Genomic DNA, 17,783 nt, shown 5'->3' with positions numbered 1-17,783 from the left:
TCCGCGTAAAAGCTGACTCCAGTGTGTTACAATATTTATGTATGATTATTTACTACTGAACACTTGCTAACAGTTTAGCAATCGGTTTTGTTGAATCAGTCAAACTCGTAAGTGCATCGCAAGCTTCTTCTTCCATAGCACTACATTCCAACTGGAACTTGGCTTGCTTTTCAACTCAGGAATCTATTAGAATAAGGAAAATAAGTTCAAAAATAGCATTTACCAATGCTTCGAATCGAGATACAATTATAGAACAACTTTTACTCTCTAGCGAGTTTTTATCAATTGATAATTTGGATTATTTGAAAACTTTATTTTCATCATCCTTTTAAAATTTTGTTCTTAAAATTATATACATCATCATAGTTTGTAATGCGCCACTCAATCTCAGCAGGCAATCACGAAAACTACCAGTACTGCCACGTAGTTCAACGTCACCTTTGCGTACAACCCGTTTGGGCTGCACCTCTGAGTTTTTGTTTTAATTTCGTTTGATTCATGATAACAAAACTTCGGAAGTATCGACGAGCTATTTATCGACATAAAGAAGCCATACAAACACAAAAGGCTCGATGTACCTCAACCAATTGCAGGTTTTCGCCAGGAAAAGTTAATTGCCGATAATTAGCACTAACTGCGTACGAACCAATCACCCAAAATGAGCGCTGAATTCGGGTATACTACCCAGAAACTGGGTACCAAAAACAGAAGTACCAAAAACGATGTTGGGTAGAGTGCCATTGTACCGCGGATGACAGGCGTTTCACCCTCCTGAATATCATCCGTATATTGTCGCGCTTATCTTTTTCTAGACTTTCGCGGCGGTCTTACTCTCGCAGGCTCGACTGCGAAGGTAGACGTCAAGATAGCCGCCGGGTTAAAAGATAGGGAAAATTTTCCCTCTCAAAACAAAACCACGTGCTTTTCGCCAAATGACAGCAGTACTCGATTGTATTAGTGAGAGGCAACCGGAGTCACTGAGTACATGGAGAGTGTTTATCATGACAAGTGCATACGGTGGGTAAGATTTTTATTGACTCTGTCGTGTTTAGTGACTGTTGCGATTACATGAGAAGCAGCCAGCAGGACGCCGCAGTATTCTATATTTTCTCGAGATGCATAATATAATAGCAGGCCACGACTTTGGCTCTTCTCATCGTCGGGCAACCAACGGAATTGCACGTTCAATAAGACAGCACACTAGTGATCACACCAACGGATAACTCGTTTGGCGGATTTGGGCCACACATTTGACGATCCTGCCAGGTTGTTCCTGGTTGAAGGTTATTGTTTTGTAAGTGTCCTGTGGGCGTGATTAGGACATTTTGTTTTCTTCGGTTTCGACTTGTAATGTCGTGCATGAGGAAGAGCGCCGGAATAAATGATTTTCTCATCGTTTTCGATTAGTAATGTCGAAGAATGACGGATTTAATGATTCTCATTGGTTTCGACTAGTAATGTCGAAGATGCTCAGGAAGAGCGTCGGATTAAATGATTTTCTCATCGGTTTTGACTTGTGATGTCGAAGACGCTCTGGAAGAGCGTCAGATTGAATTATTTGTGTTCTCATCGGTTTCGAATAGTAATGTCGAAGACGCTCTGAAGAGCGTCGGATTGCATGATTTGGTCATCGGTTTCGAATTGTGATGTTGAAGACGCTCTGGATAAGCGTCGAATTGAATGATTTGTGTTCTCATCGGTTTCGTTTCGACTAGTAATGTCGAAGACGTTCTGAAGAGCGTCGGATTAAATGATTTGGTCATCGGCTTCGACTTGTGATGTTGAAGACGATCTCGAAGAGCGTTGGATTGAATGATTTGCTCATCGGTTTCGACTTGGGATGTTGAAGACGCTCTGGAAAAGCATCGGAAAGGATTTCTCGCGCTTAGTTTCATAGGGGCCTAACTGTATTGTTCGATTTCTCTTCGTCGATGTTTTCTTTTTATTATTGTACTAAATTGCGCTAGTTTGTCGATGAATTAATGGTTTGGTGTGATAAAGGATGATTTTATTTTGCACCAGAATCAATAATCACGGTTGTAGCTTTTGAAACAATTGAGTTATTAACAAAATACAAAATCGATTAAGAGAAATCGATCAATACAGTTACGCCCCTATGAAACTAAGCGCGAGATTTGGTCATCGGCTTCGACTTGTAATATCGAAGACGAGCGTTGGATTGAATGATTTGCTAATCGGTTTCGACTTGTGATGTCGAAGACGCTCTGGGAAAGCACAGGGATGAATAATTTGCTAGTTGGTTTCGACTTGTAGTGTTAAAGACGCTTTGTAGGAGCGTCGGATTGTATGATTTTTCCATCGGTTTCGACATGTAATGTCGAAAACGCTCTGAATCTCAAGTCAATGTTTTTTTCTCTCTTTTTTAATGAGAAAAGAAGGGGAATGTGGTGGTATTTAAAACCTTTTCGTTTTGTTTGAAGCCTTTCTCAACAAGTCGGGCTTTGCATCGGTAAACTTTTCCTTGAACGCCAAGCAACGTCTCGAGCAACAAAAACTGATTTTCCTCTTAAAATATGATATTCGTTTGGTGCGTATCCCACAAAGGTAGCTTTCTAAGACATCTCATACAACTCTACCAAGGTTCTATTCTTCTGTTTATTCAATTCGTTCTGTTCCGATGTATACGGAACGTCTTTTCCAACAGAATACCTCGCTGACTACAAAATGCTTTTCCTTGCTTGCCGCTGTATTCGCTACCATTGCGTTGCAGCAAAAATGAGACATCCTGGTTTGAAAATGTCGCAATAGCCTCGTACGTCTTCAAGGACTCCAGCGATTCATCCTTACTTTTCATTTGGTGGACGGCCAAAAATGAACTGTTTACCTTTTCCACATTGTAGTTGTCGAATAGTGTGTTTTTAACTCTAGTTTAGTAAATAGGGGAACTGTTCCGTTTTCCATCTCACTGAACATGTATTAATCTAATCGCAAAACAGAGAAATGCAGCACCAATCTTGTCGCTTCTTTTTGCTAACATGCGTGCTCACCGCTGAAAAAAAAAACACAAAAATAAATAGGGTGGGTGTACCAATTGTCGCCATACATAAGAACAACTATTTTTAAAAAAATAAGTAAAAGGCATGTGGGTGGACTTTATATATCAAGCGAAAGGTTTTAGTTCCTGCTCCTTAGTACAGCTGTGAAAACCACAATAAAATTTGTTATTATCCTCAAAATTGATTAATCCATAATAGGAACGCATGCACCAGTTGTGGCACTATTCTTAATTTTGGTTCCTTATTTGGCAAATCCCATTGTTTTCTTATGGGCAGTGTTGTCCTACACACTGTGCAAAAAAATCTGCTCTTTGATTTTTCTCCATCTAAACGATTTCATAGTCTCAACTAAGTAAGTTCAACTAATAGAAGGATATTTGAATTTTCTAAATGTCATGGCAAACTGTCAAAAAAATGCACTCCAGAGCCACAGGAGCGCGCGCACTGAAAATACACTGGAGTGTTTTCACTGGAGTGTATTTTCAGCGCGCGCTCCTGTGGCTCTGGAGTGCATTTTTTTGACAGTTTGCCATGACATTTAGAAAATTCAAATATCCTTCTATTAGTTGAACTTAATTAGTTGAGACTATGAAATCCTTTAGATGGAGTAAAATTTAAGAGCAGAATTGTTTGCCTTGAGTGTAGGACAACACTGCTTATGGGACTGGCCAAATAGGGACCACTAGTGCCACAACTGGTGCAAAGGACATCAAAAATTAAGCAAAATCAATTTTTACAATTATGCTTTGCTTGTTTGGGAGGAAATCAAAGGTGTTATCGTATCATATGAATATGCTTTATCGATTTGAACTTGGTTTGCGGTGATTCGATTTGCCATTTGGCATATAAAGTACTAGTGCGACAACTGGTGCTATAGCCACAACTGGTACTCCTAGCCTACACGGTAAAAAATATACACGTCCATGCGAACTGTTCTGCATTTGAATACGCACTACTTTGGAATCAAATCAATATCAATAGCTGAGCTCGTCGCATTCAAAGACCACCACTTCCATTTGACGTGCACAATGTTTTGAATATAAATCAACAAAATAAAAAAATAGAATTACCTCAGCTCAGATTTGAATAACATACATTTGCTTGAAAGTCCTTCGTCTTACCATGACTCCATCTCACACTTCGAAATACCTTGTGAAATAAGCAGAACAGATGAAAGAACTGTCATCTATTTTTAGAACAACACCAATATCGCTCCACTCTTAAATCAATAGCCTTGAACCTGTGAATTCAATAGCATAGCACTTTCAATTCTAGTGGAGACATTATTGGTGCTGATCGAAGTGCTAATCATTTCAACATCTAGTGAGTAACACTTTGATCAACAGTGTTGATGTTATGGAATTGTCTGCATTCAACACACTTGTGAAAGGTGTGACACCACTTCAAAATCAAAGGAATATCATTTTCAATAATAGTGATTTTTAAGTTGATCATTCAATAGATGGGACAGTTAAATTGAGCGTGTTGATTTTTTACCGTGTAGCAAATAATACCTTTTCATTGCTGTAGCATCCCTATCATCTCGATAGTACTAAATCAAATTATCTATATACTTACCAATACTTATCAATATGCTGTTCTGTATGATTGAAATATATCAAATCGAATAAACTGCTCATTCGAAGTTGAGCCGTGGATTGTGACGGAGACAACTTAGTGTTCAAAGTTATAAGAAAGAAATCTATTCAAATATCTACCAAGTTTAAGAACGTTTTAAGTGGCGACGAGGAAATCGTGGATCCGTGATTGATAATATAGAAGAAGATTGTCGCGAAGTGCGTGAATATATAGATAAAGAACGTCTCAAACGGAAGCGTCGTTTCCAGAGTGAGCATATTGTAAGTTTTATGCAGAGTTGGTTTGGAGATTGGTAAGACTCCGAAAATAAAACTTGAGCTGCAGACAGTCGCTACTGGCCAGAGCGATTGTTGTGCCGAAGAAATTTTCGCCTCTAACTTCATAGCAACAAATTTAGAACCATATTTAAAATTGTGAACATTTTCAATTATACGCGTGGTTTAACGCCATTTGCTTTTCTTTATTCCGTAAGGTCTTTTTGTTTCACCCTCTTCTGTGTCGGTAAAGCACGAGAGGAAGCTTTCCTCCGGTACTCTCATAGGATCAAGAGAGCCTACCAATCGGCGGAGTCCAGATCATCGTCGGCGTTTGTGCACCGTATACACAATAGAGCGATTTGAGTAAGAGCATATCTGGCAAATTGAGTAGCGCGGACCATTTGGAAAAGGAACAGTCGAGAGGATCAATAGTGATTGTGAGTTAGGCAGGCTACCGGTACGGTGGAGGCTTCCGAAGCAAATCAAGGAGAGAGAGAGATAGTGCTAAAATTTACGAAGGAACAATTGCCCGGCGGCTGGCGGATTATAAAACTTTCAATTCAGTTGCCGTTGGAGAAATATCAGGCTGTGGGACGGAGTATTTAGTCAAGCAAAGGGACATCCTATAATACACGTTCAACGTACAACGACATCACCTGTGGTGTGGCTACCTAGCTCTGATTGGTGTGTGGCTATCATTTACAGCGAGTGTTTCCTCAGTTCAACTGGAGTAAGTCTACGTCAGCTGGTCTTAGTAAACCGTGAGTAATCTTTTTCAATTGTTATAGTAGTGAGAGTTATTTACTAGCAACATGACTCAAACACCTGGGACGTCTACGCAAATGACGCAAGCTGCTCCAACTATGATTGGTTCAATCGATGTATATCACATAGGGAAGTCGTTCAGCAATTGGGTTGAGCGCTTCGAAATCTTATGTGCATTGCATAGTGTTACTGTTGATACGAAAAGGTCATGGTTCATTTCTTTGAGCGGAGAAGAAGTGTTTGACGAAATCAAACTTTTGTTTCCAAAAAAAGACGTTAACGAGTTGAGTTACGACGATATAATAAAACTAAAGGCTCGTTTTGATAAAACGGAGCCAGCGTTAATGAATAGGTACAAGTTCTACAACCGTTCGCAAGGTCATTCAGAAAGTTCGAGAATTTTGTTTTAGCCGTAAAGCTTCTTGCGGAGAACTGTAACTTTAGAGATTTTAAGGATGAAGCTGTAAGGGACAAGTTGATTCTCGGGTTACGTGATAAAATTTTACAACAAAACTACTCATGGAAGATGATATAGCATTGCGCGGTTGAGAAGACTATTATTAGTAGTGAATTGGCAGGTAAAAGAGCTAAGGAAATGAATGAACAAGGTGAAATAGAAGTGTTATCAATAAAACATCGGCTCGGCAGGAAGCGTGAAGAGTTCCGTGGCAAACGTTACGAACATGGTGGAAGGTTTCGTTCACGTAGTATTAGTAGTGATCGTAACAATAGCAAAGAGAGAAATGCTTATCAATTGAAGCGTGATGCAAAACAGTGGGGTTCCCACAACAACGCGGTATGCAATTTATGTAAAAGACGCGGCCATATCAGGAAGAATTGTTGGTTTTTGAGCAAGAAGAACACTGTTAAATTCGTAGAACAGGAGAAGGAAGCTCAGCCTGTAGTAGTGGATAAATTTAACAGAATGAACTTGCAAGACTCGAGCGATGAATCGGATATCAATTGCATGAAAATTTCAGGACCAAATACAGATAGTGGAGCATGCCTAGTTGAAGTTCTGGTTAATAACAAGAAACTAACAATGGAAATAGACACAGGTTCCGCTGTGACAGTTATTAGCGAGTTTATCTACAAGAAATTATTCAATTCGATTCCGCTTACTAGTTGTCATAAAAGCTCGTGGTAGTCAACGGTACTAAATTAGACGTAGTTGGGCAAATAGTAGCAGATATTTTACTAAATGAGCGAAAAAATTACGGGCAAACTAATTGTGCTAAAAACACACAGTGAATTTAGGCCGCTGCTGGGAAGAGATTTGATGACAACATTTTACCCAAAATGGAAAAACGCGTTTATTGAACCGATTGATATTAAAAAAATGGATATTGACAAGAAGCATGACGAAGCAATAAGTATGATTAAAAACAAGTATGCGAATGTTTTTCGTAATGATTTATCTAAACCTATTACAGGATTTGAAGCGGATTTGGTGTTCACTTCAGATCGGCCTATTTTTCGAAAACCTTATCAGGTACCTTATAAAATTAAAGAAAATTTTTTGAAACATTTGGATGATTTGGAGAAGCAAGATATAATTACACCGATCCAAGCGAGTGAGTGGGCGGCACCTGTAATAGCAATACTGAAAAAGGACAACGAACTAAGAATGGTAATTGATTGTAAGGTCTCGCTCAACAAAGTACTCTTGCCTAACACTTATCCTCTTCCGCTTGCCCAGGATATTTTTGCTTCTTTAGCAGGTAGCAAAGTATTCTGCTGTTTAGATTTGACAGGAGCTTATACCCAGTTAAATCTGTCCAAACGTTCTAGAAAATACGTTGTTATTAATACGGAAAAGGGCTTGTACACATATAATCGTCTCCCACAAGGCGCATCTTCGAGCGCTGCTGTGTTCCAGCAGGTTATGGACCAAGTCCTCAAAGGACTAGACAATGTTAGCTGTTATTTAGACGACGTGCTAATCGCAGCACAATCCTTTAGTGAATGTTTAGACAAATTAGAACAAGTTCTTTCTAGGCTTGCCGCTGCAAACATTAGTGTAAAGTATCTTGGACATTTAATCTCTAGTGAAGGATTACTACCTGCTCCAGAAAAACTTTCAACAATCAGAGATGCTAAAGTACCACATAACGTAACAGAGCTTAAAGCGTATCTTGGTTTATTAAATTATTACAATAAGTTTGTACCAAATTTGAGTTCTAAACTAAGTTGTTTGTATGCCTTGTTAAAGAAAAATGCACAGTTCAAATGGACTAATGATTGTGACAATGCGTTTAAAAAAAGTAAAGATAATTTACTACAAGCAAATTTATTAACATTCTACGACCCAAAAAAACCCCTGGTCGTAATAACTGACGCATCTTCCTATGGTCTGGGTGGTGTTCTGGCACAAATTGAAGGAAGTGAAGAGAAACCAGTATGCTTCACGTCCTTCTCACTTAATGACGCACAGAAACGATACCCGATTTTGCATCTAGAAGCATTGGCACTTGTCTGCGTTATTAAGAAATTCCATAAATTTTTATTTGGACAGAAATTCAAAGTATACACAGATCATAAACCTTTGATTGGTATATTTGGAAAAGAAGGGAAGCATTCAATATACGTCACAAGATTGCAACGCTATATAATGGAATTATCCATATATAGTTTTGAAATTGAATATCGTCCTGCAGCTAAAATGTGTAACGCAGATTTTTGCAGTCGTTTCCCTTTAAACCAAAAAGTGCCAAGCTATTTGGATCATAATGTTATTAATAGCATCAATTTTACTAATGATTTCCCGCTGGATTATGCATTGATTTCAAGGGAAACTAAATCGGATGCTTTTCTATCAAAATTGATGGATTTTGTTACATTAGGGTGGCCCAACAATGTTCCTGGTCTCTTCAAGAACTTCTACGCAAAAAAAGATTGTTTAGAAATTGTTGACGGAGTGCTAATTGTGGAAGAAAAGGTAATTGTACCCGAAATATTAAAATCAAGCATTTTAAAGCTTTTACATGCCAATCACAGCGGCATCGTAAAAATGAAAAAATTGGCGAGAAGTGTTGTGTACTGGCAGGGATTGAACATAGATATAGAAAAATATGTTAAACTATGTGACACTTGTGCAAAGATGGAAGTGATACCTAAACCACAAAATATCAGGAGCTTGGTTACCGACTACGCGTCCATTCAGTCGTGTACACACTGTTTTTTTATTTTGAGGGTAAAACTTTCATTTTAATAGTAGATAGCCATTCTAAATGGTTGGAAGTCGAATGGATGCGTTATGGAACTACTGCAAAACTTGTTAATAAGAAGTTTGCATCGCTATTTGCAAGATTTGGACTTCCGGATATTGTGGTCACGGATGGAGGACCGCCGTTCAATTCCCAGGAATTTATGGACTTTCTTAGGCGCCAAGGAATCATTGTACTTAAAAGCCCTCCGTACAATCCGGCCAGCAATGGCCAAGCAGAAAGAATGGTACGGGTAGTTAAGAATGTGCTTAAAAGTTTTTAATTGACGAAAAAACTAAATATTTAGACATTGAAGACAAATTGAACCTGTTCCTCATAAACTATAGAAACAGTTGTTTTGGCGAAGAAGGTATTTTTCCTTCCGAGAAAGTTCTTGGTTTTAAACCCAAAATGCTATTTGATTTATTAAATCCTAAACAAACATATAAACATTTTATTGATAAAACCTCCCATATAAGCAATAATAACTCTAACCATGAATAGAGTCCTCCAAACGAACTTGATAAGTTAAAAGCAGGGGATAAGCTGTTATATAAAAACTTTAACAAAAATGTAATAGCTAAATGGTTAGATGCAAAGTTCGTTAAAAGAATTTCTATCAATGTTTTCCAGATTGCTTTGGGATCGCATGTGCTAACGGCTCATAGACACCAGCTGAAGTGTTTGGAGCAACCGAAACGAAAAACAACAGTGATGGCTATACCGTCGCAGCCAAGAAGACGTGGTTCTGTGGATACTGAAGATGATTTCTTTGGATTTCCGGATGACGGCAGTAACTGGACGGTCGGTCCAGAAATAGAGGGCGTTGAGAAAGTGTTTCCGACTAGGGTGCCGGCCGATGAAAGTTTGGAACGTTCTGAAACTGTTCGCTATTCTAGAAAAAGAAAAAATATTGATAGGAGTCCGATATTGACTCGGTCAAAAATGAGAAGATGTACTGAAGAATAAATTTATTTGCAATTCTGAGCATAGATAATGTTGACAAACGATTTTTTAACATTTAAGTGCTAAACTATAGGATTTAAGTGATCGATAAATAATGCTATAAGAATTTTAGAATAAAGCATTAATTCCTGTAAGAATTATCTTGATGGGGAAGAATTGTAGCATCCCTATCATCTCGATAGTACTAAATCAAATTATCTATATACTTACCAATACTTATCAATATGCTGTTCTGTATGATTGAAATATATCAAATCGAATAAACTGCTCATTCGAAGTTGAGCCGTGGATTGTGACGGAGACAACTTAGTGTTCAAAGTTATAAGAAAGAAATCTATTCAAATATCTACCAAGTTTAAGAACGTTTTAATTGCTTTGTTTTTGTTGGGATGGAAATGGGAGCTAAGAAATGAAGTGCCAAACCGTTCCCCTATTTCGTCAATTTTGCTTAACTTATGTTGTTTTGTTTTTAACACAATAAAAGCAAGCTACCGCAATAATAGGACATTGCGATATTTTCTGAAGATCAGTCCTATTGTTGATGTATTGCCTGTATTTCTTAAGGAGAGCGATACCACAACATTAGGACATTAGCACTACCACAACAATAGGCTCAAAGGATGCATTTCATTAAGGGAAAATGTCATTTTTTTTTGTCATTTTCAATGATATTTTGTCAAACAAAAGATGTTTTATTGGTTAATACGAAGAGTATCAACAAATACAAAAGATGTTTTATTGGTTAATACGAAAAGTTTCAGTTTCAGTGGATCCAGAAATGTTGTCAATGCTATTTTGTCCAGAATGGACTATTTTAACACTGCCGCAACATTAGGGCATACCACAACGATAGGACGTTTCACCCTATTGCCGTGCCAGATGGTTTCGATTCTCTAACCAACATATCAAAACAGAGAAAATAGGATTCCAGATCTGCTTACGGAAGAAAAGATGTCTGGACGCGATCTAAACTTGACACAGTTGAGGTCGAAATACGCATCTGCAAAGATAACAAACGTAGTAGAATTAAATGGTACTAAACTCGGCATAGACGGTTAAATTAAGAGAAAAGCTGACAATAATTGATGAAACGGATTTGAAGGTAGATTTGGAGGTCGAAGGGGATTACTATATCTAACTGTGTTGCTTGATCATGGAAAGCACGTTTTTGATAGAAATTGGAAATTAAATGTTTGCCAAGATGTATGAACTGCTGTCTTCCTTCCTGATCCAGAATTTGCTACATCACTGCGTATTTAGTTACACTTTATATACTATGGAGTGAGGGGAAATGTAAATGCAGTCGAATTGAAATCGGAATCGAAATTACCGTCACCTATGTATCTCCATTATATTCATATGAAAATGAAACCAATTTTAATCGCATTTTACTTTATTCTGTTTGCAGATTTTCATACCAACCGGGATAGGATGTGTTTGGCATTGCAATAATTCGCTGCATTCCTGCAATGGAAAGTGCTAACGGCAATCATCCACCGACCGTCCCCGATGGGGACATTAAACCGGATGGCGGTACCGGAGTTGGTCCTCCTATCACACCCGGTATTCCTCCGATGCACCCATCCGGCTATCAGCATTACGGTTATGGAGGTCCACCGCCGCCCGCCATGATGGACCATCATGCTAAAGATCCTTATTATCATCATGCAGCGGCATCTCGTCACTATGATCCGTACTCCATGCATGCACCCTATCACTCGTATCAGCATCCTTACCACCATCAAAGTCCATACGGAGGCCATTCTTACCATCATCAAACTCCATCCGGGTACCCACCAGCGGGGGGCATGATTCCACCCGGTGGGCCACCTTCCTCCACTTACCCAGCATATCCGGGGCACACGTCGCAAAGCGCGATTTCTCATCAGAACACCCCCTCCTTGTTGGATGGACCTTCGGGAATAACTTCTCAAAAATCACCCGAAAAACCAGGTCCCACCAAAATAGAATCCACGAAACCGATTCGAGATGATAAAAATATGCTCATCGGCCCTACTGCATCCTCAACCGGACATGATGTCACTGATAGCGCATCGTCCGGAATTCCTCCAAAACGCAAAATAGAAATCCTGGACAACGTATTGATCAAGAAGTCCAAACAGGAACTAGAAGCAGAAAAACAAGAAAAACATCAGCAACCCACAATCGAAGCTGCTAGCGCACCAGTGCAATCGCCATTACCCACAACAACATCTACTGCAAACGATTCCAACAAATCGTCCTTTCAAATATCAAATATATTAGAAGATAAACCCAGTAAAAGTGAGTCATCGCCATTGCAAGAACCTCCCACGACCCCAATCGAAGCTGCTTCAGTTGAACGACAACAACAACAACAACAACCAGATCCTCCATCCGAAGAAAAGCAACCATCAAGCCAGCAGCCTATGGAAGAACCGGATCCCCAGATCGAATCGGAAGAAAGCGATCCCCTAGCGCTTCCATCGAAAACGGATGACCCCGACGAACCATCCGCTCCGAAGCCCTCCTCTCCACCTCAACAGCAACAGCCAATGGATTTCGATATTTCTGAGAAGCTGAAAGAAATGGGCGAGATCAGTGTCAAACCGGTGTCTAAATCGGACGCAACCAATGCTAGTAAGGTGAAGGATCTGGAATGTACGGAGGAGATTTCTTTGGAGATCACCAAGAAGGATGCCGCGATGCGCAAGGTCACCAACATGAGAAAAAACATCAAAGAGGTGATGGACGACAACCAGTTGGATGCGTCGACATTGGCCGCCCAGCGCCAAGAATTGGAACGTTTGGCTAGGGTACAGGAGCAACAGCGAATCATCCGAGAAGTTCAAAGGCAGCTAGCTTTGGAACGACAAACCAATAAGACCGAACAAAAAGTAATGCAGTTCCTACAGGGTCACGCTTCTATCCTCAAAACCCAACAACCGGGAACGTCAACACCAGTCAAGATGGGTTACATGAAGAATCCATTCGAAACGAGAGGACGTCCGCCGAAAGCCCGACCAATCCATGCTAATTTAACACCATCGGTCAGTATCGCACCAGTGAAATCGTCGGGAGCCACATCCGCATCATCGTCTGGATCTCTCTCGGGGCAGATACCATCATTTCCAGCTAGATCTTTCGACGACATGATGGACAGCGATGAGGATTTTGATGATGACGACGACGACGATGAAGACAGTGAAGCTGAGTACATACCAGCTCCCGAGAAGAAAGAAGTGGTGACAATCGATAGTTCTTCGGATGATGATTGCATAGTGCTGTCCGATGACGATGAAGAGCCAGAAGATGATTCAGACGACGATCCCCACAATAGCGGAATGCACGTCAACGATTCATACAATGTTCCGGACGACAAGGGCCGAGTGGTGATCAACATTGGCCATACCGAAGGCGAAGAGGACATTTTTCTGGCGCCGCAGATTGCTCGGATTATCAAACCCCATCAAATCGGAGGAGTTCGGTTTCTATTCGACAACATTATAGAATCAATCGAGCGGTACGATACTAGTACTGGTTTTGGGTGCATCTTGGCACATTCAATGGGGCTAGGAAAGACCCTTCAGCTGGTTTGCTTCTGTGATATATTTTTAAGGCATACCAGCTCGAAAACGGTGCTTATTATAATGCCGATAAATACGTTGCAGAATTGGTTGAATGAGTTCAACACGTGGCTACCGGAAGATGGAGAAAATAGTCCCTTGAAAAATCATGGAGATGTGCGGTCCAGAAACTTCAAGATTTTCATTTTGAACGATAGTCACAAAACTCTTAAATCGAGAGCGAAGGTTGTTCTGGAGTGGGCTAAAAGTGGAGGAGTTTTGCTAATAGGATACGAAATGTACAGACTATTGAGCCAGAAAAAGATGACCAAGAAGAAGAAGAAAAAGAAGAATGAGCCATCTCCAGCAGAGGAAGAGAAAGAATCTACGGAGGATCAGAAAAACATGTTCGATGAGATACATGAGGCGTTGGTGAAGCCGGGCCCGGACTTGGTGGTTTGTGACGAAGGTCATCGCATCAAGAATTCTCACGCCGGAATTTCGGTCGCATTAAAGCAAATTAAATCCAAAAGAAGGATTGTTCTCACGGGATACCCCTTACAGAACAATCTGCTAGAGTATTGGTGCATGGTGGATTTCGTTCGTCCTAACTATCTTGGAACGAAGACAGAATTCAGCAATATGTTTGAAAGGCCCATCCAGAATGGTCAATGTATTGATTCAACCCCACAGGATATTAAGCTGATGCGTTACAGAGCTCATGTCCTGCACTCATTGCTGTTGGGTTTTGTCCAAAGGCGATCTCATGCAGTACTTCAGACTTCTCTACCACAGAAAGAAGAGTTTGTTTTGCTTATCCGGATGACTGAATTCCAAAGGAAGTTGTACACGGTGTTCATGAACGAAGTGGTGCGAACCAAAGCTGTACCAAACCCGTTGAAAGCTTTTGCAGTTTGTTGCAAAATTTGGAACCACCCAGATGTGTTGTACAACTTTTTGAAACAAAGCGAGCGTGACTTGGACTTGGAAATCGAAGAAGCGGAACCTGCTCCAGTGATTAAAGGTGGTAAAACTGTAGTTACTCCTCCACCTGAACCCCCAGCGCCAAAACCTGCACCAGTGAAAGAAAAGAAACCGGAAAAGGAGAAAAAGAAACCCGGTAAGAAACCAGCAGCTCCAAAACCCCCGAAACCGCTAGCTTTGAAAAAAGATGGAACTCCTCGCAAACCTAGGACTACCAAGAAGCAACAGCAGGCTCTCAAGAGTCAACAAGCTGTTGGAAAAGATGGAAAACTGGTTCCTGCTGCAACAGTCAGTCCAAATACGCTAAATAAAGATCCAAATGCTCCTTCGGAAACTTCTCTACAACCTCCTGCAACAACTCCGATGGATCCAGCAGCTGTTAAACAAGAGTTCCCCGCTCAAAATAATTATCCCAATCAGCAACTTCCGGCTCCTCAGCAGCAACAACCACAGCAAGAAATGTATCCTGGATATCAAAACCAAACATACAATCAGCAAGCTCCTCCACCAGCTTCTGCGCCATATAATTACAATCAACCCAACTACAATCAAGATCCAAACGCGTATAACAATTACAACAATCAATACAATTCTAACGACCCTTACAATAACAGCAACTACGGTAACAACTACTACGGTCGCAATGATTATAACTACAACCAGGGCTACGGATACGGTTATGATCAAAACTACCAGAATAACTACAACAACCCTAATAACTATCAAAATAACTACTGGGGTAATAACAATTACTACCAGCAACAACAGCAGCAACCTCCGCAGAACAATTCATACAACAATGGCTATTACGGCAACACCAACCAGTATGGTTATCCAGATCAACAACAACAGCAACAACCAGCATACAACCAGTACGAGCAAAAATGGGATCCCAACCAAGCGCCAGCTCCCTCAATCCCAGATCCAAACCAAGGTTCTTATCCGCCAAACCCTCAGGATACTGTTGGTCCTCCTCTGCCAATGGACCCGGCACTAACGCAACAGCAGGCCAACGCCCAGTATGCGGATCAACCATCGCTGGAAGACTTGAAAGATCCAGTCAAACCGGTCGAGGACAAAGACGAAAAGCCCACCGAAATAGTCGACATGGACACGAAGATCATCACCAAGGTGGAAGAGGATGTGAAGCCGCCGCTGGCGGTAGAGATAAAAGAGGAAGTAAAAACGGAAATCAAGCAAGAACCCGAAGAAGTAAATGGAGTTGGGGAAATGGTGGACGAAAAACCAGTTGTCGTGAAAACAGAGGTGAAAGAAGAAATTAAAAGTGAAGATGGAGTAAAAATAGAAACATCCGAAGCAGAAGTGAAGAAGGAAGTGGAAGAAATTATAAAGCAGGAGAAAAAAGATGACAGTGATGGCGAGAAAAAAGCTGATAAAACGAAAGAGATCAACGAAGAAAAGCTGAAAGATGAACTGCTTAAAATTGAGGATGAGTTTAAGGGAAAGGAGTCGAAAGATGGTGGAAAGGATGGTAAGACGAAGGACAAGGATAAGGACAAAGACAAAGACGAGATTCCCTACGAATGGGCTTTCGAGCTGATGAAGGGATATGTGCCGGATCTGTTGGAGAGTTCACCGAAGATGGAGATCTTCTTCTATATTCTGGAGGAGAGCATCAAACTGGGCGACCGGATGTTGGTCTTCAGCCAGAGCTTGCTAACATTGAATTTGATCGAGCGGTTCCTACAGCGGAACAAAATTCCCGGTACTGAGAACAACTGGGCTAAAAATGCGAGCTACTACCGTGAGTATTGATTGCTTGAATATGTCACATGTTTTTGAATATTTGTTGTTCCCTATCTGTAAAGTATCTAAAAGTAGATCAAAAATTCCGCGCAAAAATCCTTGTATTTTTTTATATTTGCGTGAAAAACGACTTCATCGAAAATCGTTTTTTTTATCTTCGGACCTTTTTGAAAAAAAAACTCGTAGGGACCAGGGGGCATTATGAACACCCGGGGCAGATTGGACAGCTACGAAGCTACGAAGGATCTCCGTCGTCCTCCGCAGCTTAGTAGAAAAAGCACCTGTGTAGCGTACTGGGGTCGTGGGATCAAAGCTCACCGAAGGGGCGGTCACCCTCCAATACCTTTTCCGAACTAACTCTATCACATGTTGTACATATGCATAATCGAGTTTCAGACATAGTAATTAATTTCCACTCCGGGTGGCTTAATACCCGGCATATAGGCAATTAACTTTGAATGTACAGAAATTTGTCTTTTATATGCCATTAATGCATGCTTTATATATTCGCATACGAACAATGCGCAATAATGTATGCTTTAAAAAAGGAATCATTCGGTTTTCGCCTTTTTTTGAGCAAATGTGTAATGTGAGGTTATGGGACCCAGCCGGTAACCAGAGAAAATTTGAAGATGACATCACCAATGGGAGGAAGTTCCGGTTCTGACGGCGGCGGAGACGGCAGTCGAACTTTAGCAAGAAGAGTTTGACGGGGTCCGTTGCGAAGCCGGTCATAGAGAAGTTAAAGGGACGCCAGAATTACTCCACTTGGGCATTCGCAAGGCGAGTGATCCTAATCCGTGAAGGTAGCTGTTGCGCTGTGAGTTCTGTGGCGTGGCCGGAGAAGAGGTTCCCGAAGATGTGAATTTGCGTGCATTGGCAACAATCTGCATAAGCCTGGAGAGTTATAACTACAGTCTCGTCCAGGATGCGGCGGATACAGCAGAAGCGTAGAACAAGTTAGTCACAGCTTTTCAACGGATTGACGAGGAAGATTGGGCTACTTAGGAAGTTGACATCTATTCGTCTGGTTGGCTGTTCAAGCGTGGAGGAATACGTCAACGATTTAATGAGTACCAGCCACAAACTTGCTTCGATTGGGTTCAAGGTGAATGACTCGTGGTTGTTGGCGTTGCTGCTGATGGGGCTACCAGAATACTACGAACCTATGATCATGGGATTGGAGGCCTAAGGTGCGAATCTGACGTCGGATGCGGTGAAAGCAAAGATCCTTCAAGATGTGAAGCTCGAGAGGGGACCATTCAAAAGCAACGATGATGGGGCACTATACACGAAAAGCACGAACAAATTTAAATCACATGCTAAGAAGAAACCCGACAAGACGTGCTTCAACTGTGGCAAGCCAGGCCATTTTGCGTCCAAGTGTCCGGATAAGTTGCTCATCAAGACGAAATCGAATGGCCTCTGCAGTATCTTTATGATGTTTATGCGAGAGGATGGTATTTTGATTCAGGAGCTACGTGTCACATGGCCAGACCGAACCAGGATTTCTTTCACGAAACAGCATTGCAGCACGCGGTGGGGACCGCGAACAACGGCAGCATGGAGGCTTTGGCGAAAGGAACGGTCGCAGTGCAGATTCCAGACGGTACGATCGATGTTCACGAAGTGTTGAAAATTCCCAATTTGCTAACTAACCTATTGTCGGTAAGTGCG

General features: G+C 41.0%; 2 protein-coding genes across 2 annotated transcripts in view; both read left to right on the top strand.

Moving 5' to 3' along the window:
• Window positions 1-17,783, top strand: part of LOC134218036 (helicase ARIP4-like) — a 48,023-nt gene that overhangs the window by 21,196 nt on the left and 9,044 nt on the right. Inside the window, exon 2 of the mRNA XM_062696910.1 lies at window positions 11,219-16,104. Within this exon, the coding sequence (XP_062552894.1) occupies window positions 11,280-16,104 (4,825 nt within the window). The 5' untranslated portion in view covers window positions 11,219-11,279. The remainder of the gene's footprint in view (window positions 1-11,218; window positions 16,105-17,783) is intronic.
• On the top strand, window positions 6,226-10,121 carry LOC134218038 (uncharacterized). Its single transcript, XM_062696911.1, has 4 exons — window positions 6,226-6,434; window positions 6,887-7,011; window positions 7,072-7,268; window positions 9,478-10,121. Exons 1-4 carry the CDS (start codon window positions 6,403-6,405, stop codon window positions 9,811-9,813), a joined length of 690 nt encoding a protein of 229 aa, XP_062552895.1. The 5' UTR covers window positions 6,226-6,402; the 3' UTR covers window positions 9,814-10,121.

The sequence above is a fragment of the Armigeres subalbatus genome, chromosome 2 (genome assembly GCF_024139115.2).
Source record: "Armigeres subalbatus isolate Guangzhou_Male chromosome 2, GZ_Asu_2, whole genome shotgun sequence".
Classification (NCBI taxonomy): domain Eukaryota; kingdom Metazoa; phylum Arthropoda; class Insecta; order Diptera; family Culicidae; genus Armigeres; species Armigeres subalbatus.
Note: the sequence above shows the minus strand (reverse complement) of the source record. Positions and strands in the feature narration are given on the sequence as shown.

Coding starts and splice junctions, on each gene's coding strand:
- LOC134218038 (XM_062696911.1), top strand. CDS start 6,403: ATGCAAAACAGTGGGGTTCCCACAACAACGCG. Junction 7,012..7,071: donor GAAGCATGACGAAGCAATAA/GTATGATTAAAA, acceptor AACCTATTACAG/GATTTGAAGCGGATTTGGTG. Junction 7,269..9,477: donor AGGACAACGAACTAAGAATG/GTAATTGATTGT, acceptor AATGTTTTCCAG/ATTGCTTTGGGATCGCATGT.